Genomic DNA, 15,647 nt, shown 5'->3' with positions numbered 1-15,647 from the left:
GATGGGGTGAAGGGGGCTTTGGGGAAGAGGGGAATGTCTGTTGAGGAAGGACAGGAGAGGACAGAAGACAGGGGTGAATGGAATATGGTTGTATATGGATGATGTTGTGATGCACGAGGTGGAATGGGTGGGGGGATGGGGGTTGAGGGAGTATGTGTAAACAAAATCTGACGCAGTCCAAAGGGATATCTCCCCGTCTTCTCCTTTTATACATGGGGGGACGGAGAGGGGGGGGGTTGCCGATTTAATGAAGCGGCCTTGCTGTGGATGTGCTGTGACTTGTGACACTGTTTCTGACCCAGGGCAGTGGACAAGGTGCAGGGATGACCCGTCATCCAGGAGGTGCTAAGATAAGAGGGAGGGTGGAGGGGTGTGGAGTGTATTTAGGGATGGAATGGGTAGGAATGATTTTATGCCTTTTTCTTTTTGGCTACCTCCCTTGTAAGGGGAAAAAAGCCTTGGTGTATGTATGTATTTGCAGAATTCCTCTTTTTTATCGTAGCTCCTTGTGGATGTCGCTTCATCCACAAGGAGCTTAAGACTGAAAGGAAAATTAAGTATTGGATGCGGTAAGGGTGGTGTACACCTTGGTGGGTCACCCCCTTGTAAGGGAAAGGGCCATGTGGTACATGTATGTGTAAGGGGGAAAAGATTTGTAAGACACTAACAACAAATTTTTATGTACTACAATTTTGCAGAGAAAGTGCTGTACAGGAAGTGGTAGCAGGATTAAGGGAATATTTCAATGTAATGCTTGGAACTCAATTACTCTACAAGTTTGAACGACCCCAGTATGCAGAATTCCTAAAAGAAAATCCAGATAAACAAATGAGTGATATATATGGATTTATCCACATAACGAGGTTGTTTGGTATGTTCATGGTTTTTATATATATTTTTTTTTTCTAATGGATTTGATATTGTCATGATATTATTTCAACACTTTGGATGTGGTGCAGTCCATCATATTATTGGTAGTCTCTTACCGTTTAATCAAACCTATTCCCTATAATTTTGCAGTCCGGCTTGGTCAGATGCTGGCTTACACGCAGTTGGATGAGAAAAGTGTCACATTGTTGAATTTCCATCTACAAGATTTTTTAAGGTGAGTGTGAAGTAACTTATTGGAACTTCATAAGTGTTTCAACAGTCAATCAGCAGCCCCTGTCCCTCTGTTTCTCACTCTTATGGATGTATGTATATGTGTGTATTTATCTAGTTGTATTTACCTGGTTGTATATTATGGGGATAGGGAGCTATGCTCGTGGTGTCCTGTCTTTGTATCTCACAGTGTCTGGCTTGCACTTAAATTCATGTATAGTTTTTGCACACACTATTGTTTCATCCAGTTTGTTCCAGAGATGCACCGCTCTGTGTAGATTTTTTTTTTTTCATCTCTCTCTCTCTCTCTCTCTCTCTCTCTCTCTCTCTCTCTCTCTCTCTCTCTCTCTCTCTCTCTCTCTCTCTCTCTCTCTCTCTCTCTCTCTCTCTCTCTTCCAATTTTGTAAGTCCTCTCTATCAAAGACTTCTATGCCTTTCATGATTCTGTAGATGGTCAGCAGGTCAACTCTTTCTCTTCTTTGTTCCAGAGTCGGTAAATTCAGTTTTGACAATCTCACCTCATATGACAGGTTTGAAGTTGTTGGGGCCATCTTCATAGTTGCCCTCTGGGTTCTTTCAATCTTCTTTATATTCTTTTTGGTACTGGGTGACCATAGTGTCACAGCATACTCCAGTCTAGGCCTTATCAGTGTAACTAGTATTTTTTTTAACATTTCTTCATCCAAATAGGTGAAAGCCACCTTCATTGATCATAGTAAGTTGGATTCTCTGACAATTTTGTTTATCTGTTTGTCAGGGGACATGTCATGTATGATGATTACTCCTAATTTTAAAAGTGCAGTGGAGACTAGTTCAATGATATTCATTATCCAATGTTGGACTACCCAAATTTGAAGTTAAATTTAATAAAGTGCAAGGCCATTAAGTATCCTTGTTTTTTCAATACAAGAAGAGTAGCATTACAACTTTCTTCGATTTACTAAAAGTGTAGCATTTATTACAGATTACGATCTAAGTTTATTTAAGAGAATAGAAAAATTTACACATCAATACTGTAAACAGTAGCGTAAATAGATTAAATTGATATCCTCACTCTTAATTTTAAGAGTTTAAGAGTGTAGCAATTTAGTTCTCCCACTGAAATGAAGTATTTCAGAGTGTGTTACATTTAGGCTCATGGAAAATAGAATTCGAGGTCGATGATAAGATTATGTGATCAATGTTAGAAACTGATGACAAATAAAGTGCCTTTGTCCAGTTTCTCTAATGATTGATATTAAATCCCCTGATAACACAGGCCTGCGTTTGAAAAACAAATTTCTGTTCTTGCGGTTTTCTTTAGTGATTCCTAACGAAATTGTTCGCCTAAATTGAAATATGACATTCATTTTCCTCAATCAGGTCTGGTTTTTGAGATACAGCGCACTACTGTTTTTAGAAAAGGGCCATTTTTGAAAAAATCCCTTATTTATATAAAAGTTATTTAATAAATTACAATTACTTGTAATAAAAAAAAATACCGACTCAATTCGACTTTCTTTTAATTAATTTCAAACTTACAGACTACTTATGAGCTTACCCAGGAGTGCAAAGAAACTATTTTCCAAGAAAAGAAGTCCTTGATGACTTCCGCTTGTGAAGCGATGTTGGTTCGTCGCGTTTAAGACACCAGCAATAGTCAGCTAACATGTTGATGTCCCAGCGTCCTTGATATCTTGTCTCCATCGTCTTTATGTCTTGGTGAAATCTTTCTCCTTGTTCCTCGCTATAATCTCCACAGTTTGCCGGAAAATAGTCAAGATGTGACTGGAGAAAATGCATTTTTATCGACATGCGAGCTCCCATTTTTTCGAAGCTTTTCATAAGCTCATTTACATGTGAGATATATTCTGAGCTTCTTTTATTTCCCAGAAAACCGTCGATTACTTTACTAAACGCTCGCCATGCTTCTTGTTCACTGGCTTCCATATTGGTGTAAAAATGCTTGTCCTTTAACAGAGTTCTAATTTGGGGACCATCAAATATGCCTGCATGGAGCTTGGCATCACTGATCTGTGGGAATTTTTGCAGTAGATACTTAAAAGCTTGGCCTTCTTTATTCAGTGCTTTGACAAAGTTCTTCATCAGGCCAAGCTTTATATGAAGAGGAGGCAGTAAAACATTTTTGGGAGGGACTAGAGGTTGAGCTACCACATTGTGGCAGCCAATTTGGAATGCCTCTCGAGATGGCCAGTCTTTTTGCTTATAGTGAAGACTATCCGCCCGGCTATCCCATAAGTACATGAAGCATGGATATTTTGTGTAGCCTCCTTGCATCCCAAGAAGAAGGCACACAACCTGAAAGAAAACATATTGATGCATATTGATGTACATGGTTTCTAAGAACTTCTATTTTTTGCATAGGCAATTTTCACTAAGTTTATTAGGGGTAGGGAGAAACTAATATGTGTATAATATCCTTCTGTCATTGGTATTTAGAAACAAACATTCCTTGAAATATTTAACAAGTTCAATAAAGTAAAATATATCTTACCTTGAGATCACCACATATTAACCAGTTGTGGTTAGAGTACTTGATTGTATTAATCAATACTTTCATATTTTTGTAGCTTTCTGTTAACTGAACTGAATGGCCAATAGGTACAGATGCTATTTTATTGCCAATATTTAAGAGTACTGCCTTCAAGCTTCTGCTAGAAGAATCAATAAAGAGCCTCCATTCACTTGGTTGGTAAGGAACGCCAAGTGCCTCAATTAAACCTTTTACATCATTGCAATACACCAAAGAGCTGCAAGAATCAACTGCAAAGAACTTTCGAAACTCTTCGTCTCTATTTCTGAACCAAAAGTATGTAGTTTCTTGAGAGAGGAGGTTGCTCTCACTAAGACGGGATGCAAGAAGTTGTGCGTTCTCTTTAGAAAGACCAAGATCTCTAGTCAAGTCATTTAATTGACCTTGAGTGAGTGGTCTTGGCAAAGTCATTGTAGACGTAGTTTGATATGTCACTGAAGTGTCAGTGTCATCCACTTCTATATCTTCTATATTGTCTTGTAGCTCAGTATTTTTAGGTGGAGAAGGAACTGGAACTCCTGGACCATGTGGTTGTGGTTTAATGGCAGAAGGAAAATCAGGATAGACTACAGTGTGTTTGTTCTTCTTATTGACACCTGAAAAAAAGTTTCGCATACTTAATTTACATACTTTTAATTCACTCGACCCTCGTTTCCACATTTTTATACACATTTTTCATACCAGGTAAATTTACAATTTTTAAATACAATCAATTTTTATATACAATTTAACCACAATTTTTCTACCAGAATAATACACTATTTTTATACACAATTACAATTTTAATAGGCTACCAAAAGATTTGTATAAACATTTCTAGATTTGTCAAGGACTATATTGTTAAAGTAATTATCTCACCTTTAAGATTTGTCATGCAAAAATAGCAGTCTGTAATGTGGTCCTTGCCTTCTCTCCACACCATAGGTACACCAAATGACAAACAGTTCGTTTTGCCCTCACTCCAGCGTCTTAAGGTTATGACACAGGCTTTGCAGCACATATGTGGAGCAAAGTTTTTGGCTTGATCACCTAGCTTTATTCCAAAATATGCATTGTAAAGGAACTTTACTAACGGCGTTATAGTGCATTGCTGGTCACTAAAAGTTACCTTTCCACAAACAAAACAAAATCTATCAGGACTGTTTTTACACTTTCTATTCATTTTTATGAAATATAAGGAGTTTTGCTAATGTATTTGCCTGCAAAAAAATTCACAAAGATAAATAAAGTTTTAGAAATACACTTTAAACACTGTTCATAGATGAGAAAAGTCATGGATTAAAAAACCAACACTTAGTTGGAGAGTGAGCAAGCAACACACAACCACTCGCGCTCGTGGTCAGCTAGAGACTGAGCTCTCTAACGCCATCTAGGGAGCTTGGTCTGTATCTTAAAAACTAGACCTGATTGAGCAATATGAATGCTTGATTTGGATTTAGGAGACAAATTTTATTAAGAATCATCTATGAAACCCTCAGGAACATTTTTGATGCAAATAAATAAATAACAGTAAAATAACCATTAATGTTGGAAATAATTTCCCTTTTGAAATAAATCAAATAATTAGGAAATATACACAAACAATCTGTGCGTGCACAAATTCGTTCTAGAATGTAACTTGAAATCACTGGTAAGTCTACAATTAGATAGGTGGCCAAACAAGTCTACAGTTAGATAGCTGGCTGAACAAGTACACAGTTGGATAGCTGGCTGAATAAGTATCAAGTCTTCAGACAGGAGGTTAACAAGGTTCTACAATGAAGGTTCACCATTAATTGTTGCCTCTTCTAAATCAGTGCGTTTAGAAATTCTTCAAACCCCAAGCTAAGTGTATAAGCTTTGTAATATGAGGATCCTTGTATGTCATGGCTGCATGAAAGTTAGAGGATAGGTGATGTCAGGTTTTAGGCAGCTACCCATTACTATATCAAATGAGAGAAAGGTACATACATACATATACCAAGGCCTTTTCCCCATTTCAAGGGAGGTAGCCAAAAAGAAAAAGGCATAAAATCATTCCCACCCATTCCATCCCTAAGTACACTCCACTCCCCTCCACCCTCCCTCTTATCTTAGCACCTCCTGGATGACGGGTCATCCCTGCACCTTGTCCACTGCCCTGGGTCAGAGGCAGTGTCGCAAGTCACAGCACATCCACAGCAAGGCTGCTTCATTAGATTGGCAACCCCGCTCTCCATCCCCCCATGCATAAAAGGAGAAGACGGGGAGAAATCCCTTCGGGCTGCGTCAAATATTGCTCACACATACTACCTGACCCCCCATCCCCCCACCCATTCCACCTCATGCATCACAACATCATCCATATACAACCATTCTCCATTCACCCCTGTCTTCTGTCCTCTCCTGTCCTTCCTCAACAGACATTCCCCTCTTTCCCAAAGCCCCCTTCACCCCATCCATCCATCTCATCCTAGGAGGTCCCTCATGTTCACTTCCTCCACATCTGCCTTCCATACCTCTTTTACTAGTCTTTCTTCACTCATTCTTTCCATGTGTCCAAACCATCCTAATACTCTTTCATCAACCCTATCTCCCAACTCCTTTCCACCCCTGTTCTTCTCCTCACTTCCTCATTTCTCACTCTATCTAGCCTAGTAACCCCCATCATACTTCTAGACACCTCATCTCAAACACATTCAAACTCCTTCTCTCTTCCTCTCTTATGTTCCATGTTTCTGCCCCATACAGTGCTGTTGGCACAATCACTCCTTCTTACAGTCTCCTCTTAGCGTCCATTCCCAAATGTCTATTCCTCATTACACTTTTTAATCCACCAAGGCATTTACTCGCTTCTCTCAATCTACATTCTACCTCCACCTTCACTCCACCTTTTCCTGCCACATTTGCACCCAAGTATCTAAAACTATCCACTTCCTCCAGTCGCTCTCCCTTTATGCTCACTTCCAGTCTACTGCCCCTTTCACCCCTTGTACATCTCATCACCTTACTTTTACCCACATTTATCTTCAGCTTTCTTCTTTCACACACTCTCCCAAACTCTGTCACCAACTTCCTCAATCCCTCCTCCGATCCTGCCACAAGCGCAGTGTCGTCTGCAAACAACAGCTGGCTCACCTCCCACTTTTCTCCATTTTCTTTAACCATCTCCAATCCCTGACCCACCACCCTTGCATTTACCTCTCGCACCACCCCATCCATGTACAAGTTGAACAGCCAGGGCGACATAACACATATGCTAGTGAGTTGTGAGTTTAATTAAATTGTCAACATTCCCCACAGAGTGGTGGATGCATGGAACATATTAGATAAAAGAACATTGTGTGGAAAAACAATATAAGAATTTAAGAGCTAACTAGATATGGAGAGATACAAAGACAGGACACCATGAGCATAGCTCCCCTTCCTGTAAGAAACATATTAGACACCTTTCAAACTACAAAAAACAAAGCATCAAGAATAATAGCAGGATGTACTAAAACCACCTGAATAGAACATCTGCACACAGTAACCAAAATTCTTCATATAGAACAGCACATGAAAAAGGTAGACACTCCTTTGTAAGAGCCCACAATCCCACCCATTCATCCCAGTACATAACATAAGGATAACAATCTGAATGGGGGAAAAAAATTTACTTCTGAAATATCAATTGCAACTTACTACCTGCATCATGCAGCACAACTATACAAAAGCACATACACACTCAGACCACAAAACATGCACTCAGGCTCAACCACCATACCAGCATGACTACATTGAGGCCACCATCCAATGATAAACAATATCAACATGAAATAGGCATGGCCATAGAAATAAATTGACCCAGATACAATCACCACACAGGAGACACTAAATATCACATCGCACATTGTCTCATCCTACTTTGCTCTCTCCAGACAACAAAATATCCCTTTTGTGTATCTCTTGTGGGCCAGTCTAGTGGCTCTTGCTGGTTACTTTGGAGGTGTGGGTCTCCTGAAAGAGAGACCCAAGGCAATGGATAGATTGTTGGATAATTAATTAATGTTAACTTTTCTTCTTCTTCAGATATCTGGTGAAAAATATGGAGACTTATTACAGTGTACAGGACTATGGTGTGGCCCCACCTGAGTACCATCGGAAAGCCATGTGAAAGGGTTATGTATGCAGTCTTCTATCTTGGTGCTGCCCATGGATTTGGCCAATTCATGCCCAAGCATTGGCTGCTGCAGTGGTGTGTGGCTAGTCCACTTTTGCTGTGGTAGTAGCAGCAGCAACAGCAGGACCTACTCAACCTACCTACCTACATAATGGCAGGACATTCTATCAGCATAGGAGCTAATCCATGTGCACAGCAAAACAACTGGTTCTGCTTCCAATTCTGTACAAACCAAGCATGCATGTGTGCATACAGTCAGTCCTTCGTGTTCACTATCCTATTTGTCCCTCTTCAACTCCACATTCATTCCTAAACCTTCGTATCCATGGTTTGCATATGCTCAGGCATATCTGCCAACATATTCCCATCCAAGTAACCACTGTGGCTGGTCAGAACTACAGAGGTAAGTACACCTTTGCCAACCCATCCTACCAGTTCAGCTTTCATATATTTGCACAAAGAGGGACAATCCTGTGTCAGTCTTGTTAGGAGTAGGTTTTCCAGCTTGGCCCCTGTGTTATATACTTTTGTAATAAAAACAGCAGCATTGTAATTTATATAAATCGTGCTGAAGGTCTCTGTCCAGAAGTGGACTACCCCTTTCCTAGACACATTATATAAACATGCAGGTTTTTAAATTTAAGATGGGAGATTTAAAATGACGACAAAGTAAAAAAGTACAAAAGGACCCTTTGGATGTTCTAATTTTGAACTGAGCCAGAGAAAGGGTGGACTCAAGGTTCAAAGATTGAAGGTCTGCTCACTTGAAGCAAGACTATGCATAAGAAAGGGACCCATACCTATGCAGTACAACATCATCTATTCAACCTACACTTTTTCTTTCTTCTTCCTCTTCCTTGTCCTGTCTTTTCATTCTTTTTTTTCATTAGTTGCACACAGTATGGATAGCCTGTTGACCTGTAATGTCATTTAAATTTCACCCATAGTATTAATATATTGTATTTTGTCATCAATAAATCCAATGGTTCTATCCCTGGGGACAGTATTGTGCCAAAGCTGATATCTTTGAACTTCTATTATCCATCCTCAAATCTTTCTTTGAGCATCTCTGACCCCATTTCTTCAATGCAGTATTCTCTTTTGAGTTAAGTGCTGGTTATTGATGACAAAATATGAAGTTACCACTTGTGTGAGTGAAATTTAGATGATACAGTAGATCAGTGATGGGACATCTATACCATGTGCCAGCAAAGATAAAAAAAAATACTCTGAGACCTAATAAGTGGACTGAATAGATAGTGTTAACATACTGATATAATTTAATTATCATTTGAGCCCATACATGTAAAGCCAAGGCTTATAAGGGTTTATATTATATCATTGTTTTTTTCCCAGTCTTTCATGTGATCTTTGAGTACAGGCCAAAGAATTTCCCCAGTTAATGCACTGTAACATAATACATCAAACTGTCAGCCAATCGATCATTGGGCTCATTTGCTATTGGGGTGTGGGGATTGGTTGAGTGCAAGGTCCAGTGAGAGGCTTAGATTTCCATATGTAAACAAAGATGCACATGAGCAGACCTTCTCTCATTGGATCTTGGTGTATATTTAATAGATGAAGGGGATATTTGTAGCACCATCCCTTCCCAAGCAGTTCCCTTGGAGGACAAGACCAAGTGGACACCATTGTATTGTCATACTTGAGAAGATAGCTTTCTTTCCAGTGTTAGGCAATCTCCAGTGTGCTCCCACAGATTTGTACATATTGTTAAAAGGTGTGTTATGCAGATCTGATTTCTTTTGCAGATTGAAGATTTGAATGAATGTTGACTACACAAACAGGTTTATCACCATGTGCATGTACATAGGAACACACCCACAGGTATTCATGCACTTAATACATACACACTGCCCCTCCTAGGACAAAAGTTGTATTTATTTTTCTTTGTTTTGCTGAAGAGACTATAAAGTATTTGAACAAATATATATGTTGAATTGTCTTTTTAGTTTTCAAAGAATTTTTAGATGGTACTGTATGATGATTTTGTAATGTGACAAAAAGTTGTAAGTCATAGTATTGCTGTATATCAAGCCTAATGACAGACTTACACTGACAGTGATGGATGCTTTAGTTGTGGAACTATTACTGTTGAGAATTGGAATCTTGACATGCAGATCTTATCCCAAGAAACATAGTGGTGGTCTTACTGCAATTTGTTTTATTTTTTGAAATATGCATGATTTTGTTTTGGGAGGGATGACATATTGTGCTTGCATATAATGTGTAGTCAATGCACATTCTTTGCTTGCTTACACACAAATGGCACTTCTCTGACCTTAAAATCATGTTTGCATATATAGACATGTGTAGACGAACAGGATCACAAGGTGCAACCCGCCATGCTTGTACAGTCACCATAAAATGTCCCTTTGAAATAATGCTGCTAAGCAGTAGATATGATTTGCTAACTTGCAAAAATGTGATTTTTTATCAGTTGAAAATAAAGTAACATCCAGAGATATTTTCTTATTTAAATTAGAATTGGAAGAGGACTAGAGAGTGCATGTACCTGCATGCAAATATGTTGTAAAGGCACTTGCATTGTTTGCACAGTTATGTTTGTACATATGTAGAGCCAACACAAACTGTACATTATGAGTTTGCAGTCAGGTGTGCAACACTTATGAATCAGGAATTGGGAATCAAAGAACACCAGAGGTCAGCACAAATGTAGGTGGGCATAAGATATAATGATATTATGCACCTCCCACAAATGGCTGTAGTGAGTTAGTGATGGACAAGATGGATGACCAATATCTTTGACACTTGATGGTTTGGGGAAAATCTCCATCACCATTATCCATCTGTCTCATATTTGGCCTTCCTTGTGAGATCACTCTGATCACTCTTCTACTATCCCTACTTTCTATTGCCCTCTTTACATCTCGGCTTTTCCGCCTCTATGATTCCATATCTTCAGTACATTATTATTCCACAGAAAAATCCCTTTCAAGAGAAGTGAGAACCACATTAGCATGCTCACATTCAGGACAACATCCAGCTCTCAAGACAGTATCAACACACAATAGGCCAGGCTACAGAATCAAATTGCCCCAGATGTAACTACCACACAGAAAACACTGAACACTTCATCCAATATTGCCCTACACTAAATATCCTTAGACAAAAGCACTACGTTTCATCCCAATAAAGGATGGGGTTTTTCATTGACTCCTTATCCTCTATTCACTTGGTAGGTTGGAAACCATTGACAGGTACTGTGGTGGTGAAACTGTTCCTCACTTATACAAGAGAGAACAGACTAAATTGTCTTCCCAGGGATCTATAGGGAAGGACCAAGGACTACCAATTATATATCATTACCATTCTGTAGCCCAAGCAACATTTTCTACTAGATTAAGTTTCCCTATTGTTTATACTGTGCCTCCCTCACTTTATCATACAGTTGATGTTAGAAGTTAGTGCTAGTATCTGGCTATTCTTGCACTAGAAACTCTTCATGTATTAGTCTTTGATGGCCTTGTTTTATTAAAAGCAGTGTCAAGAGGAGATGAGTGAGTTTATTTACAATATTAGTTTAATCAGGAATGATTGTATTGTCCCCTTCATAAGGGTGGTGGCCAAGTCAAATCCTGCATGTAACCAAAACCCATTCATTGCCCCCTTCCTTCTTAGCACCTCATGGATGAAGGGTCATCCTTGTCCCAGTCCTCCTGCTCTGGTCGAAAGCAATGCAGCAAGGCACAGCAGGGCCCAACTTCATCATGTAGTAGCCAACATCCATTAAGGCCATCATTTCGTCATCAATTTACAACCACTCTTCACTTGTTCTTGTCATTGATTTCTCCTTGCTTGACAAACATTTCTCATGCATTGAGGGCCCTGTTCACTAATCTATCCACATCATTCTTGGTAATCCTCTTAAGATCACTACATCTACTTACAAGGCTTGTTCTTTTCCCTGTGCCTCAGCCATCTTGGCACTCTTTAATTTAACCTATTTTAGGAGTTTCTTTACCTTCTGTCTCACCTCCACATTTCTCATTCTCTCATAATTCACAAACACTGAGGCTTTTCCTTTCCACTTCCATGATCTAACATTTATAACTATGTACAAACAAGTTTTACTTTGTAGGGTGAAGTGGAACTAAATATAATATCGTTTTCCATATTTTTATCATCAGCCATTACAGAATACTGAAATAGGCAATCCTGTGAGGTGTACCATCATAAAAGTAGAAAGTTTTCTATTGTGCATCAGTTGACCTGTGTATTCTTCATTTTCTGGTGTAGACATTTGGCTTGATAAAATACATGCTTTTACACATGCCATTTTCAATTAATATATATATTTTTATTTACATATACCAGTGGCCTTTTTCCCCTTACATGGGAGAGCCATTCACCACCCTTCCCCTTTTTTCTTGGCTTCTCTGGGATGACTGGTCATCCCTGCATTTCTCGCCCTGGGTCAGAAGCAATGTAGCAAGACACAGCAAGGCCACTTCATTCAATTGGTGACCCCTCCCCTCTCTGTCCCCTCTTGCAGAAAAAGAGGTGGGGAGACACTTTAGGCTGCATCAAAATATCATTCACACACACTCCCTTCTATGAATCACCCCTATCTCAACAGACATTCCTCTCCCCCAATGCCCCTTTTACCCCATCCATCCATCTTGTCCTTGGTCACCCCCTCATGTTCACTCCCTCCACCTCTGCCTTCCACACTTAAGCTAAAGCAATCACTATTACACACCCAAACCTGTTGAAAAAATAAATGCATGTACTTGTTTCAAAAATGTTAATACCCAATTGACCTCAAAAGGTAGTGCCACACATTGTCATATCATTGAAGTCGCATTACACTAGGCCAGACTGTATATGTGTACATGATAGTTCATGCATATTATGTAACTGTACCCCATCCCCCAAAACTCTATAGAGTTTCATCTGGTCCTGAAAAAAAGTAAAGTCTTCGTTTCCTGGGGGCTTTTATATTTTAATTGTAATAAAAAGAGTTCTTAGAATTGGCCTTTCATTGTGATCACCCTAGTAGTGAGCAAAGTTTGTACAGGGAGAATAACTGTCCAGTACTGCACTACTTTGCCAACTCAAACATGTTCAGATTCTAGTGATACTTAAAGTTTTACAAGTCATTTGAGTGGGCAGCTTTTATTATTAACTATATATGTGAATTTCCATTGTACATTAGCAACTGCAATCGGATACCAAAATTTGTCTACAGCTTTCAACGGTGGTATTCAGGTAAGCTTACATTTTCTGCGGTATTTCAGTACAATACTAGTTGCAATATTGATTAGACAACTGCTATGAGGTAAGTTTGGAAAAATGTGCTTTCATTAAACTGTCATGTCTAGGGGTTCACAAGTAAAAGGAGACGAGTAAAATTGTTTACAAAATTTATTACACATGTTAAACAGTGTACAATCATCCTGTGAGTAGTTATAGGTCCAAATGATTAATTTAATATAACTATAATAATAATAATAATATAATTCATATAAATGTAAATTGCATCATGATTGCTTGCAACTTTTGGTTAAAAGCTGAACCAATGCGCCCTTACATACCACAACAAGAATTTGAAAACATACATCAACTTGCTACAGGAGAGACAAAGAGCGCGCGGGCAGCAGGCGGGCGGGCGGGAAGAAAGGTGAATGAGTAAGTAGAGGATCGAGAAAAGGGAGTGGTGGAAGGAAGGAACAAGGAGGAAATTGATGAAGTGGGAGGTCCGGCTGGCACAGGCCACGTCAGCAGCAGTCAGTCTTGTCAGTCCGCTGGGCCACGAGTTTAAGGCGGGAGTAGGAGTGGTGAATGTGTGGCCAGCAGCACGGGATGCGGCGCCCATGCCACGTCCATACTCCAAACACTGCACTCCTGCTCTTCGAAGAACCTTCAACAACACGCCCACAGCACCCGCGCACACACATGCCGGTTTGCTGACGTACTTTCGGTCCTTCCTCGTCCATGGACGCGGACCACCCTACACCCCCGCCCGCCCACTGGTGCTCCCGTGGGCAGGAGGGGACGAAGGGCAGTAGGGGCGGCGAGGGAGGACGAGAACAGCAGAGGCTGCTGCGGCGGCGGTGGTGGCGGTGATGATGATGGCGACGGCGAGCGGAGAAGGCGGCGGCGTCCACGGTGTGGAAGATCGAGATGACGACGTTGGTGATGGGGTGTTGGGGAACGGGGTTGAGGAAGAGGTGGGGGGACAAGGGTGTGGTGACGTATTGCGCCGCGTCCTGGGGGAGGGGAGGAGAGCGAGCGAGCGAATGATCGTGCAGCAGAGGGGGGAACGGCCCGTGTTATCGGCACCGCATTCGCTGGCCCCCCGCGACACGTGCGCCTCTTTAGAAGCCCGACAATTCTGAGAAGGCCTGGTCCATCTCATCAGCAATGTTCTTATATTTCTCTTTCTCATTAACAAGTTCATCTGTAATAAACGGGTGAAAGATGTTTTACAGGCAGTGGGCAGTGATCCGCGCCACTCTCAGGAGTGGAGGGGTGGGGAGGGTGGGGGAGGGGGATGAGAAGAAGGATTGGGGAGGGGGGTTTGAGATAGCACCAGTCCAATTTGCTACAACTTGCTCTTTTTATATATATATATAACAAGTCTTTTATATCTTTGCTGAGGATGGAAACTAAAAGACAACAAAAAGATCCCAAAGATAATAAATACTCTTTATTACTTATTTGTAATCAATATCAATACAGAAACCAGTCTTGAATTGAACTTCAAAACGATGGTTCCAGACTATTAGTTTAACAAAAGTTTGTAGTTCTTTAAACTTCATAATTACCTAACTAAAAATGAATGGGTGTTTTGATATATTTTTTTGGTTAACAGACTCAATTGGAGGCCAAATGCAACACAAAGAAGGAAAAAAAGTTAACAGAAATAACTGATAATTATAAGCTAAAAAGAGTATGTTACAGCCCAGCTGACGGCATAGGAAGAGAGATGGCAGAGTAGATTTTGCAGAATTATGGGGTTTAGTAGCCAGAAAGTTCGCTGAAAGTCTGGTCCAACTCGTCGGTAATTGACTTGTACTTCTCCTTTTCGTTAACCAGTTCGTCTGCAAAGTAGAGATTAACAAAGAGGTGTAAGTGAGAATCGTCGCCGCTAAAGGGAGGCGTGCGTGCGTGATGGATGTGACACGGCAGACGCAGACGTAGTACGATACGTGACGTGTGGACAAGACACACAAGAGAGAGAGAAGGGGGGGGGGCAGCGACAGTACGAAGGACGTCGTAGACATCAACTTTTTTAATGTAATGTGTGCCGCCGGTTGTAGCTATGGCGGTACATATGGGAGGACAAGAGTGGCCAAGTACTACGGCAGGTGGGCCGGTAGGACGATACGGAGGGAAGGGGAGCAGGTAACGAAGACGAGGGGCAAAGCATCCTAGCACCGCCGTGGACAAGGGGCGGCTGGGCACAAGCCACCACCCCGTCCTTCCCTCCCGCACCCACGTTCCCTCCGTCCTTCCCTCCCTACCCCCCACCCCCCTGTCGTCTCCCCGGTCCGTTGGAGCGGCTACATCATGACGAGGATTAGCCGTAGCGTAGGTTGGCGGTTTGGCTTTACGCAGTATCTGGGGAGTGGCGGCGGCAATAGCAGCAGTAGCACAAATAATCCGATATTATTTTTCCTTCGTTTCCGTTTAACTAGCCGTGCCGGGACCACAAGCGGAGTGTGCCTTTGACGTTAACACTCGTTCCGTCATCCATTATGTCAAGAGGGAGAGGTCGTGTGAAGGAGGAAAGGAGAGGTTGGAGTCATTCAACGAGAATCAAACAAGTTCGTTATTTACAAAGCCATACTTGCAAAATCATCCTGGAGTTATCGTTAAAGATTTATATAACTATATACGAGATACAAA

At 40.8% G+C, this 15,647-nt stretch overlaps 3 protein-coding genes across 4 annotated transcripts in view; 1 reads left to right on the top strand and 2 right to left on the bottom strand.

Moving 5' to 3' along the window:
- LOC143038570 (uncharacterized) overlaps window positions 1–3,699 on the bottom strand; it is a 50,558-nt gene extending 46,859 nt beyond the window's left edge. Inside the window, exons 1-2 of the mRNA XM_076207944.1 lie at window positions 3,596–3,699; window positions 2,642–3,399 (exon numbers count right to left, since the gene is read on the bottom strand). Coding sequence (XP_076064059.1) covers window positions 2,659–3,399; window positions 3,596–3,661 — 807 coding nt within the window. The 5' untranslated portion in view covers window positions 3,662–3,699 and the 3' untranslated portion in view covers window positions 2,642–2,658. The remainder of the gene's footprint in view (window positions 1–2,641; window positions 3,400–3,595) is intronic.
- Window positions 1–14,424, top strand: part of MRG15 (mortality factor 4-like) — a 74,838-nt gene extending 60,414 nt beyond the window's left edge. For both annotated transcript variants that reach the window (XM_076207942.1, XM_076207941.1), the window contains exons 6-8: window positions 699–871; window positions 1,021–1,105; window positions 7,664–14,424. In XM_076207942.1, coding sequence (XP_076064057.1) covers window positions 699–871; window positions 1,021–1,105; window positions 7,664–7,748 — 343 coding nt within the window. In that variant the 3' untranslated portion in view covers window positions 7,749–14,424. The remainder of the gene's footprint in view (window positions 1–698; window positions 872–1,020; window positions 1,106–7,663) is intronic.
- A 6-nt stretch (window positions 14,425–14,430) lies between these two features.
- Window positions 14,431–14,839, bottom strand: LOC143038569 (tropomyosin; the record flags this gene model as incomplete). Its single annotated transcript, XM_076207943.1, is given in 1 exon segment — window positions 14,431–14,839. A coding segment is annotated over 1 exon segment (83 nt), but the record flags the coding sequence as incomplete, so codon positions are not given.
- Window positions 14,840–15,647: the final 808 nt, after the last annotated feature.

This window comes from Oratosquilla oratoria, chromosome 24 (assembly GCF_046742065.1).
Source record: "Oratosquilla oratoria isolate Oo_2021 chromosome 24, ASM4674206v1, whole genome shotgun sequence".
Lineage (NCBI taxonomy): Eukaryota > Metazoa > Arthropoda > Malacostraca > Stomatopoda > Squillidae > Oratosquilla > Oratosquilla oratoria.
This window is presented reverse-complemented; position numbering and strand designations above follow the sequence as displayed.